Source organism: Palaemon carinicauda, chromosome 5 (assembly GCF_036898095.1).
Source record: "Palaemon carinicauda isolate YSFRI2023 chromosome 5, ASM3689809v2, whole genome shotgun sequence".
In the NCBI taxonomy this organism is placed as follows: domain Eukaryota; kingdom Metazoa; phylum Arthropoda; class Malacostraca; order Decapoda; family Palaemonidae; genus Palaemon; species Palaemon carinicauda.
In genome coordinates, this window is record NC_090729.1 from 81,171,539 (window position 1) to 81,188,983 (window position 17,445).

Sequence of the window (17,445 nt, forward strand, 5' to 3'; positions counted from 1 at the left end):
ATTATCGGGTAAGTTTAATATTGAAAACACTAATTTTCAGGATAATTCACCCTGGCGTCACAAAACCCAAGGTCAGAGACCAAAATCCTATACAGTTTGGAGATGTCCTAAGCCACCTTATTAAGTTATATGAATGTCATAGTCCTGTCCTTAAAAATCGGCATTAGCCGGCCGGCTCCCTTAACTGAGTGGAGAGCTGTAAATAGCAAAGTTCAAATCAAATCTGTGAAATATGAGTATTATAGTTTGCTATGCCCCAACAAAAGATTCTCCTACAGAAAGGAGAGATGAATACTATGAAGAACTGCAGAGGGTACTAGATGAGATCCCTGGAAGAGAGAAAATTTTGATTACAGACTCCAATGCTAAGGTCGGAAGAAATAATCAAGGGATAGAGAATGTGATGGGTGTCGAGGGTCTTAGCAAAGTTGCAAATGAAAATGAAGCATATTTCGTAAGTTTCAGTTCAGTAAACAATCTTGTCATTGGAGGTACTCTATTTCAACACAAGAATACATAGACTTTACTGTGTGGCAATTAAAAAAATCAGATAGATCACATTACCGTTAATAAAAAGAAAAGATATAGAGGTGCAGATATTGGTATTGGTCACACCCTCCTCATTACCACACTGATAATAAAACTGAAAGCACCTAACAGAAAGATGGATAGAATACCAAGGTTTGATACAATTAAGCTTTTAGAAGAGTACAGAGAAACATTTGCAATTGAATGTAGGAATCAATTTGCAGTCTTAAGAGGCTTTAAGAGACAAACAATAGACAATTAATGAAGAATGGTGTGATAACAAGAACATATTATCAGTCAGTTAGTAGTGAAGTCTTGGGACACGCAGTTACAAGGAGAAAGCCATGGATATCAAATGATACTTTGGATACTATAAAAAGGAGACAAAGACAGAAACTGATTGTTGAAAGTTTTCAAGGAAGTAATGAAAATTACAAGGTAGAGCATGCCATGTATTGCAGTATTGATAGTGAGGTCAAAAGAAAAGCCAGAAATGGCTGGAGAAAATATTTAGACAGTAAAGCAGATGAGGCTGCCAAAGCTATGAATTCAGAAAGTGGATATGGTGTAAGAGTTGCTCATAGAATTATTAATGAAATCTCGACTGGGGCAAAGAAGAAGTGTATACTCATCAAAAATAGAGATGGCTCTGTTATAGCAACAGAAGATGAAGAAAGACAACGTTGGATGAAACACTTAAATGAGGTTATGAATAGGAGATATGAAGGGAATAATCTAATTAAATATACCTGAAGCTGATGAAGACCTTGTTGTGCCCATGAATGAATTCAGTGTGTTTCAAGTCGAAGCTATCCTAAAAAAAACTAGAGATGGAAAGCCCCGAGATACGATGCAATAACTGCCGAGATGATAATGGCCAAAAATTAAATGACTCCCAGACTACTTACAAGATCATTTTGAAGAATGTGGTATGAATAGACAAAACCTGATTTATGGGGAGTTGAACGTGTTGGTGGGGGGGGGAAGAAAAAAGACGACGACGACTAATTGCGATAATTACAGAGGCATAACACTTACGTCAGTTGTTACGAAAATATATGGTATGCTTATTCTGAAGAGACTGGAGAGAAAGATTGATAAAAAGCTGAGAGATGAACAGGCAGGATTTAGAAAAGGTATATGTTGCACTGACCAAATTTTCATTTTGAGACATTTACAGCAATACGTAGAATATAAAAATTCACTTTTGATGACATTTGTGGACTATGAAAAAGTGTGCGCCGGCCAATTTTGAGGAGAGTCCTGCATTATTATGGAATACCTCATAAATATGTAAATTTGATTAAGTCTGTTCATGAGCATAGCAAGTGCAAAGTTTATGTTAATGGAGTCTTATCAAATGAATTTCCATTAAACAGCGGAGTACTCCAAGGGAATTTGTTGTCACCTATGTTGTTTATCCTCCTCATGGATTTTGTAACATGTAGAACAGTCAGAGATGGTGGAGAAGGATTGGACTGGATTGGTGATGTGAATTTAGCAGACCTAGAGTATGCTGATGATGCTGTCCTTGTTAGCAAAACACCACAGGATTGCAATGCTTGCTTACCAGAATGCACGAAATATCACACGAGGTTGGGATGAAGATAAATAGAAAAAAAGACAGAGATGATGAGAATGGGGTATGCAATGGAAGATGAAATATCATTGGAAAGAGAAAGGATTAATGAGGTAGAATCATTTATGTATTTATGAACTATGATCTGCAATACAGGGTCTTTAGAATTAGAGCTTAGTGAAAGTTGAAAATAGCCAATCAGACAATGGCTAAGTTAAGTAAAATTTGGAAATCAAATAGCCTGAAATTACACACAAAAATCAGACTATATATATCAGTTCAGTCAGATCAGTGTTACTGTATGAACATGAGTAATGGTATGAAAATGAAACAATCTCCCATAGGTTTAGTAGATTTGAGAACAAAGCCCTCAGAAGGATATTGGGAGTTAATTGGCTGGACAGAATTAGACATGAAACTATAAGAGAGATTACTCGAGTGCCATGTGTGGATCAGATCATGATGAGGGGTAGATGTACAGTAGGACCCTGCCATACGACATTAATCCGTTCCGGAGTTGGTATCGTATGCGTGAAAAACCCCTAGTAAAAACATTGAAAATTAGAATGTAACAAAATACAATACAATAGTATAGTAAGCACTGTACTACAGTATACTTATATATAATATACATGTACAGTACTGTACAGTATATAATTAAATAACATCATAAATGACAAATTAAAAGATAATTTGTGTTTTTCCTAACCATACAAATCTTAGCTATTTACAGAGGGGGGGGGGGGGGGTGGTTACCTTTTAGCGCAGCTGAAATGGCAAGCCATTAGAATTTAACGAGGGTGTATTACCCCCGCGCTAGTTAGCGGGGGGGGGGGGGGGGGGGTAGGGGAGTGGTAGCTAGCTACCCCTCCCCTCCCTCACACACAGATGAATGCTCACTTTCACTTAGAGGTAGGACTTGTCTTGGGGGACAGGGCTGGCGGGCAAATATGTGTAAATAGCTAAGGTTTGTATGGTTAGGAAAAATACAAATTATCTTCGAATTTGTCATTTGTTCCGTAACCGAAATACAAACCACGCTATTTACAGAGGGTGACTTACCCCTTAGGTAGGGTGGAAAGTCCCCAGCCCTACTGGCTTTGGCTTTACCCGGGGACTCAGAATCCGAGTGAGTCGCACTCGAGAAAAGGAGTCCCTGCACCACACAAGTTCCTTGCTCCGCAAGGAACCATGTGGCCTACGTAAGCTTGTGTGTGAAGGAAGAAGTGTGACCCGTCCTAGGCAGTTGACCTGGAGTTCCAGAAGGAACTCTGGGTTAGGACGTTCCCAATACCACCTCGTCAGGGTATGGGGGACGCGACAGTATTGATTCAATACTCGGAACACAAGGAGGCATGGTTTACCTGCAGAGGTTCGAGGTCAGCTATGCAGAGACCAGGATGCTGCTTCCCCGTAGAGGGGATGATGAAGAAAGAAGTAAGGGCCAGACATACTTCTTTCGTTCATGCAGACTAAAACCTGATAACAATGCCCTCAACCTTCTGCTACCTGTCCAAAAAGGAGCCTGAGGTTAGACCAGCTGTTGTGTAGCCACCACAGAGCGATAGAAAACGTATCGAGACTCCTGTGGGTCACGCCCTGCAGGAAGCGGGCTGCGAAGGTCATTAGACGCTTCCAGACTCCAGCTTGTAGCACCTGCGTCACAGAGTAGTATTACTCGAAGGCGAGGGACGTTGCGATGTATCCAACATCGTGCTGTAGGGCGACGTGACGGGGGAGGGTCTGGAGACAGGTCAAGATGAATGTCCTTGAGTCCGGGCTGAAGAGGTATACTGGTGACTCTCCCCCATGTCCTCCTTGTGCTCCCAAATCGGCTGCAACTGAGGACAAACTGCAGCTGTTCCCAGCGCTAACCTCTCGATTCCTTTACTGGCAAGAAAGAAAAGGTCTTGGGACATCAGATACAGAATGGAGACTCGAAATCTTGAATGAATTGGACCGAAGGGCCGGGACCCCCAGATTCTGAGTCTAGCCACAACTCAGGAGCGAGCCTGAATGTTGCCTTCCCCTCTTCCTTAGAAAGGGGGGAGTCTTAAGAGACCAAGAAGATTGCTTACACACTGGCCGTGGCCAGAGTGAGCAGGAGACCCAAGGCGGAATACAATCCGAGGCCTGTCGTAAAGGGTCTTGAGAAGATCTCTTAAAGGACTAAAAGTCCGAGCCATGCTCCAAGTTGGAGGTCTTCCTCCGACTAGGGCAGGGACGATCGTAGCTTCGCATGAGCGAGGATAGATCCAGCGGGCAGGAAAAAGTTATTCCTTTAAGCCTGAAGGTCAGGGAAAGGCTGAGCGACAGGCTTCATTGCCGAGAGCGGAAAGGAGTTTCCTCCCGCCGAAAGGCAATAAGACCGTTATTGCTGGAGAAGAGGCCTCAAGAGAAGAGGTATATCTCCCACGGCACCAACCACCTTAGACTCTTCACTTTGCCTGGGAGACCCCTGTGGATGACTATCGCAGATGACACGACCTCCGTACCGCGACTGTAGCGGGTTGTCTCTTCTTGAGGAGGAGGCGTAGTGTCTCCAGGCATGAAGCCGAAGCGACGCCCCGGTTCGGGAGAGATGTCGCAGTGTGGTTGCATGAGTAGTCTGCGCCGTGGGAGAAGCTCTCCCGGGAGTTCCGTCAGGGGAAGCAGAGGGTCCAGAAACCGTTCTGCGCATAGTCCCAGTGGAGCTCCCCCATTGAAAGGTTGACAGACAACCTGGTCTTGTTGAGACCCATTGTCCACAGACAAAAAGGAGGGAAGACGCAGGCGTCGAAGTTGTCCCACCATCACCGGAATGCATCTTGCCAGAGTCTCGGGGTCTGAGACTGGGGGGAAGAATAGCGGAAGCTTGAGGTTCCAAGCTGTCGCGATCAGGTCCCCCAGACCAGTACTTGCTGGTTACACAAGGTCAAAGACCCCCAGGTACACTCTCTCTACGAGACTTTGCTCAGATAGTCTGAGAGAACATTCCCCTGCCTGGAATGAGAGAGCCGATGGTGGTATTGAGAGAATCTCAACCATCCCGGTATCTCTACTGCAAGATGTGAAGGTGTGAAAATGCGTCCCCTGCTGGTTAGAATACGCCAGAATCATGAAGTCGACGCGCACGGGGCGACTCGGCTGGAGCTGTAGGGTCTGTAGAGGGGCCAGACTAAGGCCCCTAAGCCTGAATGATGGAGAGGTATCCTTCAGGTCTTGACCATAGGCCTGGACCGGAACATGCCCCCCCCCTTTCCTTTGACGAGTCCGAGAACAGCATCAAGAATGTGGGGAAAGGACGAGAATATCCACAACCATCAAGAGGCTCCATAGGTCAACACCCATAGCAGGTCTAATAGTTCCGCTGGTCCCATAGGGGCCAGGAAGTCCGGTTAAACATTGCCTGAAGCCACCGGAACTTGGATCGCCCCACATGGAACTTATCCTGAGGCGACCGTTCGGACTATAGACGGGTCAATGAGGAAAGGAGAACTAGGAAAGGTAGGGCTGAAAGCTCTGCTTGACTGAGAACAGGTACTGCGACTCTCCTCAGTCTTGCCACAGTCAACCGAAAGGAAGGCTCGGAGGATGTGGTAACAGAATCCGGCGTCCCCAGGTGGTCACCCATCCAAGTACCGACGTTGCTTAACCTCGCTGGACGGACGAGAAGCGGGGTTTCCAACGTGGTAAGGCCGTTGACTCAATATCATGGCCAGATACTCCAGATGTTGAGGCAGAGGAAGAGAAGGCTCCAGGCAAAATACCATGAGCCCACACTCATGGTAAGCATCCGGAAGCTTGTCCCGGCGCTGAAGAAGGTCGAACCCGAGCCTACTGGAGTTGACCAGCCCTCCAAACAGCAGAGGAGGCGGAAGCCTGCACCTGAGCGGCCAAGAGGAAGGCAGGGAGAGTTCTCTGGGGAAACAAACCTGCTATGCCACGGCGGGATAGCCATACTGTATCATAAGCAGGAATACTTGCAGTCTAGGCTGAATTCGACGCGCACCCTGGAAGATGGATGGAATGGAAACTGAAAGTACCCGTCCTTCCGATCCAGGGTTTAAGGAGTCCTGTCGCCTCGTTACCAGTCTGATCGATTCTGCTGGTCTACGCTGGCCGAAGTTTGTTCGACAAACTTGATCAGGGCTGAGAGGTCGACTACGGACATCCCCTCTCAGATCCTTCCTTACAAGAAAGGATCGACTGAGGAGGCCGGGGGTGAAGCCGTCGACGATCAAGGAAGACCTTCGCCTAAGGTATGGATCATTCTGCCCAACCGGGCAACTCTGCTGACGCTATGGCATAGAGGTTCAGAGACACTGAATTCGCTGACAGAGACGGCAGGCGCGATATCCTTGGCTGATCACAGAGATTGTGCGGGAACGGGCATCGGGAAGCTGTCATTCGGATGAGTAACCTTAAGCATCCTCCCAGCGAGAAACCTGCAATCCTAGAGTTCGTGAACTCCTTTTAGGACTATGCCCCCCCGGGGGAGTCTCCCGTGCCATCTGTTCCTGACAGGAGGAAACTGCAACTGGACACCTTGTCCCAGTTGTCGTAGCCGATAACTTAGGCCGACGTGGTTGAAAGAAAAGGGCGCTGGAGCCCTGCAGAGTCTGGAAGAAAGCGCCTTGGAGGAGTGAAAACGGAAGTCGATTTCCTCCGCACAGCCGTTGTCTAAGTCTCTGTCCTTGGGCACAAACAAACTCTTCTCAAGGATGGAAGGGTGTCTGAGGTCGTCGACCTCCACAGATGAGACACCCGAAGGAAGCCCTCAGTCAGCGCGTCCAGATGGTACAACATCGAGCTTATCCGCAAGTTAGATACTTAACGACGAAAGGCCAAGGTGCCTAAGCTCGAGAGGAGGAAAGTACCCATGATCTTCCTGTAGCTTCCTTGAACCAAACCTCGGGCCGTAACCGAGGAGGGAAAGAACCTGGTAAGCTCCCAGAGGAAGGGGTAAGCAGTCACCCCTTGTCCGATGGAGAAATCTCGAACGGAAAGCCCCCCCGCCAAAAATCCTTCTAGGGAATGACGGGGAAGGGCTAACCCAGGTTCAGGAAAGAGGAGTGTTGCTCAGATCCCTCTTAAGTTTCTCCTATTCTTGCAAGTGCCATGCTCTGCGTTTACGGGGTGAGGCCGTGTTCTGGAAATACGCTCCAGAAGAACTCGCCAGGCTGGCCATGCTGCGAAAACCCCATTGGGAATCGTGGTCGCAATCGCCCTGGAGCTCGCGCGCCGGTAATTCAAAGATTTTCGCGTGGGCGAACGTGGAAGCGCCCATGCGCGGTAACGCAAACGAAGGTGAGCGAAGGAGCGCAGAAGGAGGGCGAGCGTGGTAGGAAGGGCGAGCGTGGTAGGAAGGGCGAGAGCTGGTGGTCGGCGAGCGATAACCCATAGACGAGCAATGGATACTGCAAGAAATAAGCCGACGTTTGTGCGAAGAAACCCTGTAGGTTCGCGCGACGGAACACCATCCGTCCGCGCGATGGAAAACCGTTGGTTCGTGCAGGCGTGTGGGCGCGCGGGCGAGCGGTCGCGCGGGCGCGCGGTCGCGCGGGCGAGCGGTCGCGCGGGCGAGCGGTCGCGCGGGCGAGCGGTCGCGCGGGCGAGCGGTCGCGCGGTCGCGCGGTCGCGCGGGCGAGCGGTCGCGCGGGCGAGCGGTCGTGAGGGTGGGCAGGTGGATGAGCGCGAGTCCGAGGCGGCGAACGCAAGCGTTAGCGCGATGGCGAGGAAACGCGCTGCCGCGTGGGCGAGGAAGACCGCTGGCGATATGGATCAACAAGCGATCGGTGGTGAGCTGGTGAGCGCTAACGCGCAGGTTGGCGATGGTGCGTTGTGTTATGCCGATGCGATGGTCGAGCAGCATGCGCAGGTGAGCGATCGTGCGTTGGCGAGCAGCATGCGAAGGTGAGCGATCGCGAGCAGCATGCGCAGGAGGGCGATCGCGCGATGGCGATCAGCAGGGTCGCCCGATGGCGATCAGCAGGGTCGCCCGATGGCGATCAGCAGGGTCGCCCGATGGCGATCAGCAGGGTCGCCCGATGGCGATCAGCAGGGTCGCGCGATGGCGATCAGCAGGGTCGCGCGATGGCGATCAGCAGGGTCGCGCGATGGCGATCAGCAGGGTCGCGCGATGGCGATCAGCAGGGTCGCGCGATGGCGATCAGCAGGGTCGCGCGATGGCGATCAGCAGGGTCGCGCGATGGCGATCAGCAGGGTCGCGCGATGGCGATCAGCAGGGTCGCGCGATGGCGATCAGCAGGGTCGCGCGATGGCGATCAGCAGGGTCGCGCGATGGCGATCAGCAGGGTCGCGCGATGGCGATCAGCAGGGTCGCGCGATGGCGATCAGCAGGGTCGCGCGATGGCGATCAGCAGGGTCGCGCGATGGCGATCAGCAGGGTCGCGCGATGGCGATCAGCAGGGTCGCGCGATGGCGATCAGCAGGGTCGCGCGATGGCGATCAGCAGGGTCGCGCGATGGCGATCAGCAGGGTCGCGCGATGGCGATCAGCAGGGTCGCGCGATGGCGATCAGCAGGGTCGCGCGATGGCGATCAGCAGGGTCGCGCGATGGCGATCAGCAGGGTCGCCCGATGGCGATCAGCAGGGTCGCCCGATGGCGATCAGCAGGGTCGCCCGATGGCGATCAGCAGGGTCGCCCGATGGCGATCAGCAGGGTCGCCCGATGGCGATCAGCAGGGTCGCCCGATGGCGATCAGCAGGGTCGCCCGATGGCGATCAGCAGGGTCGCCCGATGGCGATCAGCAGGGTCGCCCGATGGCGATCAGCAGGGTCGCCCGATGGCGATCAGCAGGGTCGCCCGATGGCGATCAGCAGGGTCGCCCGATGGCGATCAGCAGGGTCGCCCGATGGCGATCAGCAGGGTCGCCCGATGGCGATCAGCAGGGTCGCCCGATGGCGATCAGCAGGGTCGCCCGATGGCGATCAGCAGGGTCGCCCGATGGCGATCAGCAGGGTCGCGCGATGGCGATCAGCAGGGTCGCGCGATGGCGATCAGCAGGGTCGCGCGATGGCGATCAGCAGGGTCGCGCGATGGCGATCAGCAGGGTCGCGCGATGGCGATCAGCAGGGTCGCGCGATGGCGATCAGCAGGGTCGCGCGATGGCGATCAGCAGGGTCGCGCGATGGCGATCAGCAGGGTCGCGCGATGGCGATCAGCAGGGTCGCGCGATGGCGATCAGCAGGGTCGCGCGATGGCGATCAGCAGGGTCGCGCGATGGCGATCAGCAGGGTCGCGCGATGGCGATCAGCAGGGTCGCGCGATGGCGATCAGCAGGGTCGCGCGATGGCGATCAGCAGGGTCGCGCGATGGCGATCAGCAGGGTCGCGCGATGGCGATCAGCAGGGTCGCGCGATGGCGATCAGCAGGGTCGCGCGATGGCGATCAGCAGGGTCGCGCGATGGCGATCAGCAGGGTCGCGCGATGGCGATCAGCAGGGTCGCGCGATGGCGATCAGCAGGGTCGCGCGATGGCGATCAGCAGGGTCGCGCGATGGCGATCAGCAGGGTCGCGCGATGGCGATCAGCAGGGTCGCGCGATGGCGATCAGCAGGGTCGCGCGATGGCGATCAGCAGGGTCGCGCGATGGCGATCAGCAGGGTCGCGCGATGGCGATCAGCAGGGTCGCGCGATGGCGATCAGCAGGGTCGCGCGATGGCGATCAGCAGGGTCGCGCGATGGCGATCAGCAGGGTCGCGCGATGGCGATCAGCAGGGTCGCGCGATGGCGATCAGCAGGGTCGCGCGATGGCGATCAGCAGGGTCGCGCGATGGCGATCAGCAGGGTCGCGCGATGGCGATCAGCAGGGTCGCGCGATGGCGATCAGCAGGGTCGCGCGATGGCGATCAGCAGGGTCGCGCGATGGCGATCAGCAGGGTCGCGCGATGGCGATCAGCAGGGTCGCGCGATGGCGATCAGCAGGGTCGCGCGATGGCGATCAGCAGGGTCGCGCGATGGCGATCAGCAGGGTCGCGCGATGGCGATCAGCAGGGTCGCGCGATGGCGATCAGCAGGGTCGCGCGATGGCGATCAGCAGGGTCGCGCGATGGCGATCAGCAGGGTCGCGCGATGGCGATCAGCAGGGTCGCGCGATGGCGATCAGCAGGGTCGCGCGATGGCGATCAGCAGGGTCGCGCGATGGCGATCAGCATGCGCAGGTGGGCGGTCGCGCGTGATCAGTATGCGCAGGGTCGCGCGATGGCGATCAGCATCCGCAGGTGGGCGGTCGCGCGATGGCGATCAGCATCCGCAGTTGAGGGTCGCGCGATGGCGATCAGCATCCGCAGTTGAGGGTCGCGCGATGGCGATCAGCATCCGCAGTTGAGGGTCGCGCGATGGCGATCAGCATCCGCAGTTGAGGGTCGCGCGATGGCGATCAGCATCCGCAGTTGAGGGTCGCGCGATGGCGATCAGCATCCGCAGTTGAGGGTCGCGCGATGGCGATCAGCATCCGCAGTTGAGGGTCGCGCGATGGCGATCAGCATCCGCAGTTGAGGGTCGCGCGATGGCGATCAGCATCCGCAGTTGAGGGTCGCGCGATGGCGATCAGCATCCGCAGTTGAGGGTCGCGCGATGGCGATCAGCATCCGCAGTTGAGGGTCGCGCGATGGCGATCAGCATCCGCAGTTGAGGGTCGCGCGATGGCGATCAGCATCGGCAGTTGAGGGTCGCGCGATGGCGATCAGCATCGGCAGTTGAGGGTCGCGCGATGGCGATCAGCATCGGCAGTTGAGGGTCGCGCGATGGCGATCAGCATCGGCAGTTGAGGGTCGCGCGATGGCGATCAGCATCGGCAGTTGAGGGTCGCGCGATGGCAATCAGCATCGGCAGTTGAGGGTCGCGCGATGGCAATCAGCATCGGCAGTTGAGGGTCGCGCGATGGCAATCAGCATCGGCAGTTGAGGGTCGCGCGATGGCAATCAGCATCGGCAGTTGAGGGTCGCGCGATGGCAATCAGCATCGGCAGTTGAGGGTCGCGCGATGGCAATCAGCATCGGCAGTTGAGGGTCGCGCGATGGCGATCAGCATGCGCAGGTGAGCTAGTAGCTGGCGAACCATGTTCCTTCAGAAGTGTTGGAGAACGTTGGCGTACCGGCTGTAACACACGCGGGCGATCCTGAGACCGCCGAGAGACAGGTGATCGCTGACGAGCAGAAGGCTACGCGTGGAAGCCTGCGCATAGAAGAAGAGTCCTTGACCCCGACCTGAACCGAAGTTCTAGATCGCGAGGGCGAACGTGGGCGCACAGGGCGCGTAACATGAACCAACAGGAACAGCAGGGATGATCATCATGAAAGCGCTGACGAACAGGAGAGCGCTGATGAGCAGAAGAGCGCCTGTGCGCTAACACTGAGCAGGAGCAGGAGAGAACACAGCAGAAGGGCGCGCAGGGAAACCCTGACACGCAAGGGAAGAACCCCCGTGGGAGGCAACCCTTTGCCCCGAAGGGATCGTTGTCCGCCGGGAGACTGATGTCCGTCGGAAGACCGCTGTCCGTCGGGAAGACCGTTGTCCGTCGGGAAGACCGTTGCCCGTCGGAAGACGAGATCAGACTGCTGTCCATCAGCACCAAGGCGGAAGATCGAGCAAAAGGAGTTGTAGGCTGCAAACGGAGATTTAAAAAGGCGCCTCAAGCACCCTTATAGGGAGATGAGAGGCCCTTACGACGAGGCGGACGGTGGGCCTTACGGCGAGGGAGGCCAACAGCAACAGCAACAAAAGAAACCTCCGAAGAGGAGTCTCTATGAGTGTACTCTCTCGCGAACGAAAGAGAAACACTTCGTAGAAGAGACTGGTCAGCCAGTGACCTAAAAGGAGCAATCCTCCGAAGAGGAGCTCCTGCAGTTGCCCAGCCCCTTGAGCAAAACTGCAGGTGTGACCGCTCAGCACCAAGAGCATAGTCGCACGAAAAAAAGGCAAGAGAAGAACCCCCCAAAAGGGGAAAAACTCAAGCCTGGACAGGAAAAACTTCCCTCGGAAGGAAAGTTACCCGCCCAAGGAGGCAAGCCTCCTGAGAGTTCTAAAATGAACTGGAGAGCTGTCCGTCGTCACGGGAGTACTTCCAGTAGAAGGAGACATGCCCCTGACGAAAATACAAGGGGGGGAGGCAGCAACAGCCGAATCCCCAGGACTCAACAAGACAGCTCACACCGTTGCCATATTACAGAAACGAACTAGATCGGTAACTGTAAAAAAAATAAAACAAATAATATTAGTACACATTCATTCCCCCGGGAAGGCTCCGAAGAGGAATCCCGAGGGAAAGGAAACAAGAATTACACAACAGGCACGTGCCCTCACAACCACTTACACTCACGGAAGGAGAGCTGTAACCAAAACAGAATTATAACAATTATAATTATGTAACTATGTAATTTAAAAATGAATGAACACTAAAGAAAGAACAAAAACCCCGAAAGGAATCGTTCTACAAGCTGAAAAACAAAAAACAACTACAATTAGATTCATAACTAATTGAGAAAACGTACGGCGTAGCAACCCTCCCACACGGAAAGGAAGCTACAAGGGCGTAGTAACACGTAGTAAAAAGGTGAACGACCTCAAGAGAGAGAGAGAAAGACATAAGTCAAACTCGATCGCCACCCATAAAATTACGCCGTGGTGGCCTAACTGCCGAGGACTCCACGTAGATATCGTACACTACACACACAACTCTGAAAAGGAAACTTACTTATTTCTATACTCAAATATATATACAAACATGAAAACATGTTTACATATATATTGAGTAAATGAAAAGTAAGCGATTAAGTAAAGACAAAACAAACAATGGCTGCCAAGAGAGGACCAAGACAGAGACGTCTGTCACAGTCCGAGCCAAAAGTGAAAGTGGGCATTCATCTGTGTGTGAGGGAGGGGAGGGGTAGCTAGCTACCACTCCCCTACCCCCCCCCCCAACTAGCGCGGGGGTAATACACCCTCGTTAAATTCTAATGGCTCGCCATTTCAGCTGCGCTAAAAGGCAACCCCCCCCCCCTCTGTAAATAGCGTGGTTTGTATTTCGGTTACGGAACAAACAAAAATTATATACCGTACAGTAATGTAAAGGAAAAATTAAATCTTATTTACCTTTGGAGTGACGTGACTTGAGCTGGTAGTGGGTGGAGGCAGAGGGGGGAGTAGATGGTAGATATAAAAACGTATCAATGCTAATTATGTTATGTACACTTTATAATAAATCTATTCTTACTAATAAACACTTGAAATTAAAAATGCTTTTTCTGGGCTCAATCCCTGTGCCGCGCAGTGAAATGCTCCTTAAGCACCATTTCAAAGGAATATAACTGCTAATATTACCAGAGAAAAAATGTAAAGGAATGCTAGGTTGAACTAGCTCGCTCACCTAATGGTGTCGGTATAGACTGGGGCGAAATACCAGAGGTCTCGTACCATTTAGATTTCTCCTCTTCGAAATCCCCCAATAGTGAGGTGCCGTTCAACCTCCCCTGCCTCGCAGACCAGTACTACTAACTCAACCCACGCTTGCCCATCACTCCTTTCAAGCACCTGTTTGATATAAGTCCAAGTTTTTTATTTCGTGTGTTTCATTGGATTTATCATCAACTTTCTCTCGAAGGCCGATTCCCAAGATACCCCATCGAAGTTAAGTACCTTATCCATGAGTTTTTAACGAGATTGGGCAGTGTCATCTTTGTTTTTATTATTTAGAAGTGTTTATATATGAGCGGCGTCCCCGTTCTTTCTTTCGCCTCTGCCCTTTGTCTCGTTAGTTCGTCCGTCTTTTATATTCGTTCGATCCTTTAGGAGTTTTTTCCTTATATTCATTTAGTACACCAACTTTATGCTTTCATATAGCAATATTCATTTAGTACACCGACTTTATGCTTTCATATAGCATTTATTTTATGTTATCCTATGATATCGGTGTTAGCGTTTCATCAGGAGTAGGTTATGTTGGTATGCCTGCATTCGTGCATGTTGGTGGATAGCGTCAACATTGAGATTGTTTCGCTAGTTCTAGGAGCTTTAATTTCGACCATCTCACTTATTATTAGTAAAACCTTTTGTTTTATTACGCTCCACCTAGTTTTACGTTTGGTTCGAGTGGGACTCTCGCGTATTTTGTTGTTTTTACTGTTCGATCTACCGCTTCAGTAACTAGGTTGGTACCCCTGCTTTCCATCTGCTGATGGCGTCATGCTTCCTCCCCTACCACTCGCCCGAGTCCCTCTCTCGCCATATTTTTTCTGCATGCCTAACCTTACTTACGTGATTTCGCTTTTAATTCATTAATTATTTTTATGTATTTGTGCATTGATATTATATTTATTGCTTACTCCGTTATGATCATATTTTTGGGATTTTCATGTCATGATTAGGGATCTCCAGTTGGTAGCCCTGTCTACCACTACGCACTGGCGATTTCCCTGTACCATTACACCCCCCCCCAACAAGTTGGGGAGGTTATTCCATCCCCCCCCTTCAGTGTACACCCTTCCTCTCACTCGATGGTTGTTGGTTATGATTTACGGGTCAAGTATGCTTGTACCTCAGTCTTCCATCAACGTTCCGACATATTGAGGACTGAGTATACCAACGGGGTATGACTTAGTCTCATTCATTCATACCGGGCGGTTTCGTCTCCCCCCTCCCGTCGCCATCGGTCGGGGAGGGGGAAGGCCGGGACCACCGGGGACTATCACACGTGATTAGTCGGTATATCTGCACCTTGGTGTAACCTTGCTTTTAATTACGGTTGTTAGAATGAGCACTTATATTAGGAGTGTCCTCCCCTACGGTACCTCATGCTATTATCGTCCGTATAGGACTTATTATATCCCATATCATTATTTTATATTCTACATGAATCATTACCTTTGTCCTGGTACCTCAGGTAAGGTAGGGGGGGGGTTCCACTGGCTCCCCCCGCGCTCTCCCGTTGTACCCTCCCGTCATCAGACATCGGAGCCGCCGAGCTCTTAACTACATGATCGGTTGACACTGACACGGTTTTGATTAATATCCTCCCTCCGGGAGCCCTATTCATTACAGACATTAGTTTTTGATCATAATTGGCGTTTTCTATTTATGTACTTTAAGGATGTATCTTGGGTACTTTAAGTTACTTTAAGTTTACTTTAAGTTTACTTACCAACCCTGTTCCCCGGCCACGGGGGCCCCGGAACTAGTTATGATTATATATTAATCACTGTTTTTGCATCCTTTTTCATACCCGGCTCTGCCGGATTGCTATTGGAATAGTCTCAGTTCTCTGCATGTTTAGTCTAAGGCTATACATTTATTTTATTAACTGGCAGGTCCCGGACCCTCCGGGACCCCTTATAGAGAAACTAGTAGATGCTCATGGACTATTCCTTTTACAGGTGGTCCGTTGCCGGATGACAGCCTGCGCGGCCGTCCTTCACCAGCCTTGCGGCCATGCTGTCTGTCGGTCCCACGCGGACTGTGGGATCCAGATGGACGATATTGTGGTATGGCACCCTGACAACTGCCTTATCTGTTATGACCTTATCTCCACCCTCGCTTCAGATTCGGTGAGCCTCTTTCAGTCATTTTTGTATTTACTTCCCTTCACTGGGCGACATCAATATGATAGATAATCATTGACTTCTGTTATGAATCGTCGGGTTCATTTATCATTTTGTCCTCGGGTTTGCTAACCTTATCCCCGTTCTTTCAGAGTTCCCAGGCGGTTAAAACTTCAGCAAGAGCCACTTTGAAATTGTGGGTAGGCGGCTTCGCCCGTAACGTAAAGGCCAGGAAGCCCTACGTCCTCTCAGAAGATTATTGTAGACTTATCTACCCGAACGCAAAATCTTCGGCAGCAGTGCCTAGGCAAGTGGCGGCTCCTATAATTGCTGACATTGCGGAAATCGTAGAACTCAATCTCGTCCAGGATACAGACATCCCTGACGACCCGGACCCCATTGAAGACAATGTTACGGCTCTGACCTTAGACATAGAGCCCATGGTTTTTGACGAACCTGACACAGGTAAGGTTGTAAGTGAGGCAGGTGGGTCTGGCGCTAAGACCTCTCTTCTTAGCCCCTCTTTTTCTCCAACTTCTAATAATTTTTCCTTTCTTGGTTTTGAAGGGAACCACGAATCCTCCCCAAGATCGCTCTCGGTTCCTGCCAAGGTCAAATCTCAGAAAAGACCTTTAGTGAGGACTCGTCAGAATCCTACACTACCTGGATCATCGAAGCCCAAGAAGGCTCCCCTCCCCGGAGCTCCTAGTGACTCGACTAGCACTGCCCCTATGTCTCAGGACCCGGGAGTGCAGTCATCCCCCTTAATTACCACAACCAACCTCGACCCGGAGGCCCTCACGAATATGTTGTCGAGGGTCGTTACAGAGCAGATTAGTTCTATACTTTCTGCCGTCACCAGAAGACTAGATACCCTGGAAAGTGGACTGCCTCAACAACAGCAGTTCCTCATCCCGGACGCCTCAAAACTTCCACCCTTCACGAAGAACAACCCGTGGAAAATGGCGCTCCACTGTCCTTTCACGGACGGAATGTTGACCATCGAGGGTTTTGGGACCAGGCCCATTGAAGATTTTGAGTTCTTCCCTCCCGGTCTTCAATTTCCTTTCCCCGGCTTCGCCCGGCTTACGGAAGAGGCTCTTGTCCGCCTAGATAAGGTCCCTAAAGAGACCGTTATCTTTCCGAAGGAACAGGCTCAGTCTGTTTGGGTTCGAACCTTAAATGAGTGGGGTTGTACAAACACCATGCTGACCCCCCACAAGAGTACTTACACCATGTTTCTTGTGGACGAACAGACCCCCACTCCTTGCGTCACCAAAATGGTTGAATTAGCCCTTCAGGCAGTGACCGAAGATAAGCCTTTGCCACAACTCCGGGAGACAGATCCTACATCTCTGCTGTTCCCATCAGATAATGAATGTTGGCTTAACATTCAATCGACATTCACTTCTGGTAAGCTATCCGCGGACTGTGCATCGACGCAATTCAGTGAACGCCTCCCAAGACTACCTGAAACCTTAATCCGACTCGAGTTCGAGTCCCGGTCTAGGTTTAGCCGGAGCCTCAACATCTCGACTATGGCGGAGATGTTTTCTCTTACTTATGACGAGGAACACTCTTTTAAAGTTATGACTAAAGCCACCCTGCAATCTTTGTTAGCAGACTGCTACGACTTCTTGGTGACCAAAAGACGTTGCCGTAAGCATGTCTTATCTGAAGCCACTATCCGCCATGAGCCAAATAAGCTCATTAAAGCCTCTGCTTGGGGTCCGGACCTTTTCCCGGAGGACATGGTCAACTCGGTATTGAGCGAAGCTGCCAGAGTGAACCAGAGCCTCA

At 51.6% G+C, this 17,445-nt stretch overlaps 1 protein-coding gene across 1 annotated transcript; it reads left to right on the forward strand.

The window, feature by feature from the left end:
- The first annotated feature begins 232 nt into the window (after nucleotides 1-232).
- Nucleotides 233-790, forward strand: LOC137640995 (uncharacterized). The gene is made up of 2 exons (XM_068373450.1): nucleotides 233-454; nucleotides 551-790. Exons 1-2 carry the CDS (start codon nucleotides 233-235, stop codon nucleotides 788-790), a joined length of 462 nt encoding a protein of 153 aa, XP_068229551.1.
- Nucleotides 791-17,445: the final 16,655 nt, after the last annotated feature.

What these genes read in the sequence shown, in the direction of transcription:
- LOC137640995 (XM_068373450.1), top strand. Translation starts at nt 233, where the DNA reads ATGAGTATTATAGTTTGCTATGCCCCAACAAAAGATTCTCCTACAGAA. An exon ending in ATGAAAATGAAGCATATTTC is followed by an intron (nt 455 to 550) that starts GTAAGTTTCAGT and finishes TAAAAAAATCAG; the next exon opens with ATAGATCACATTACCGTTAA.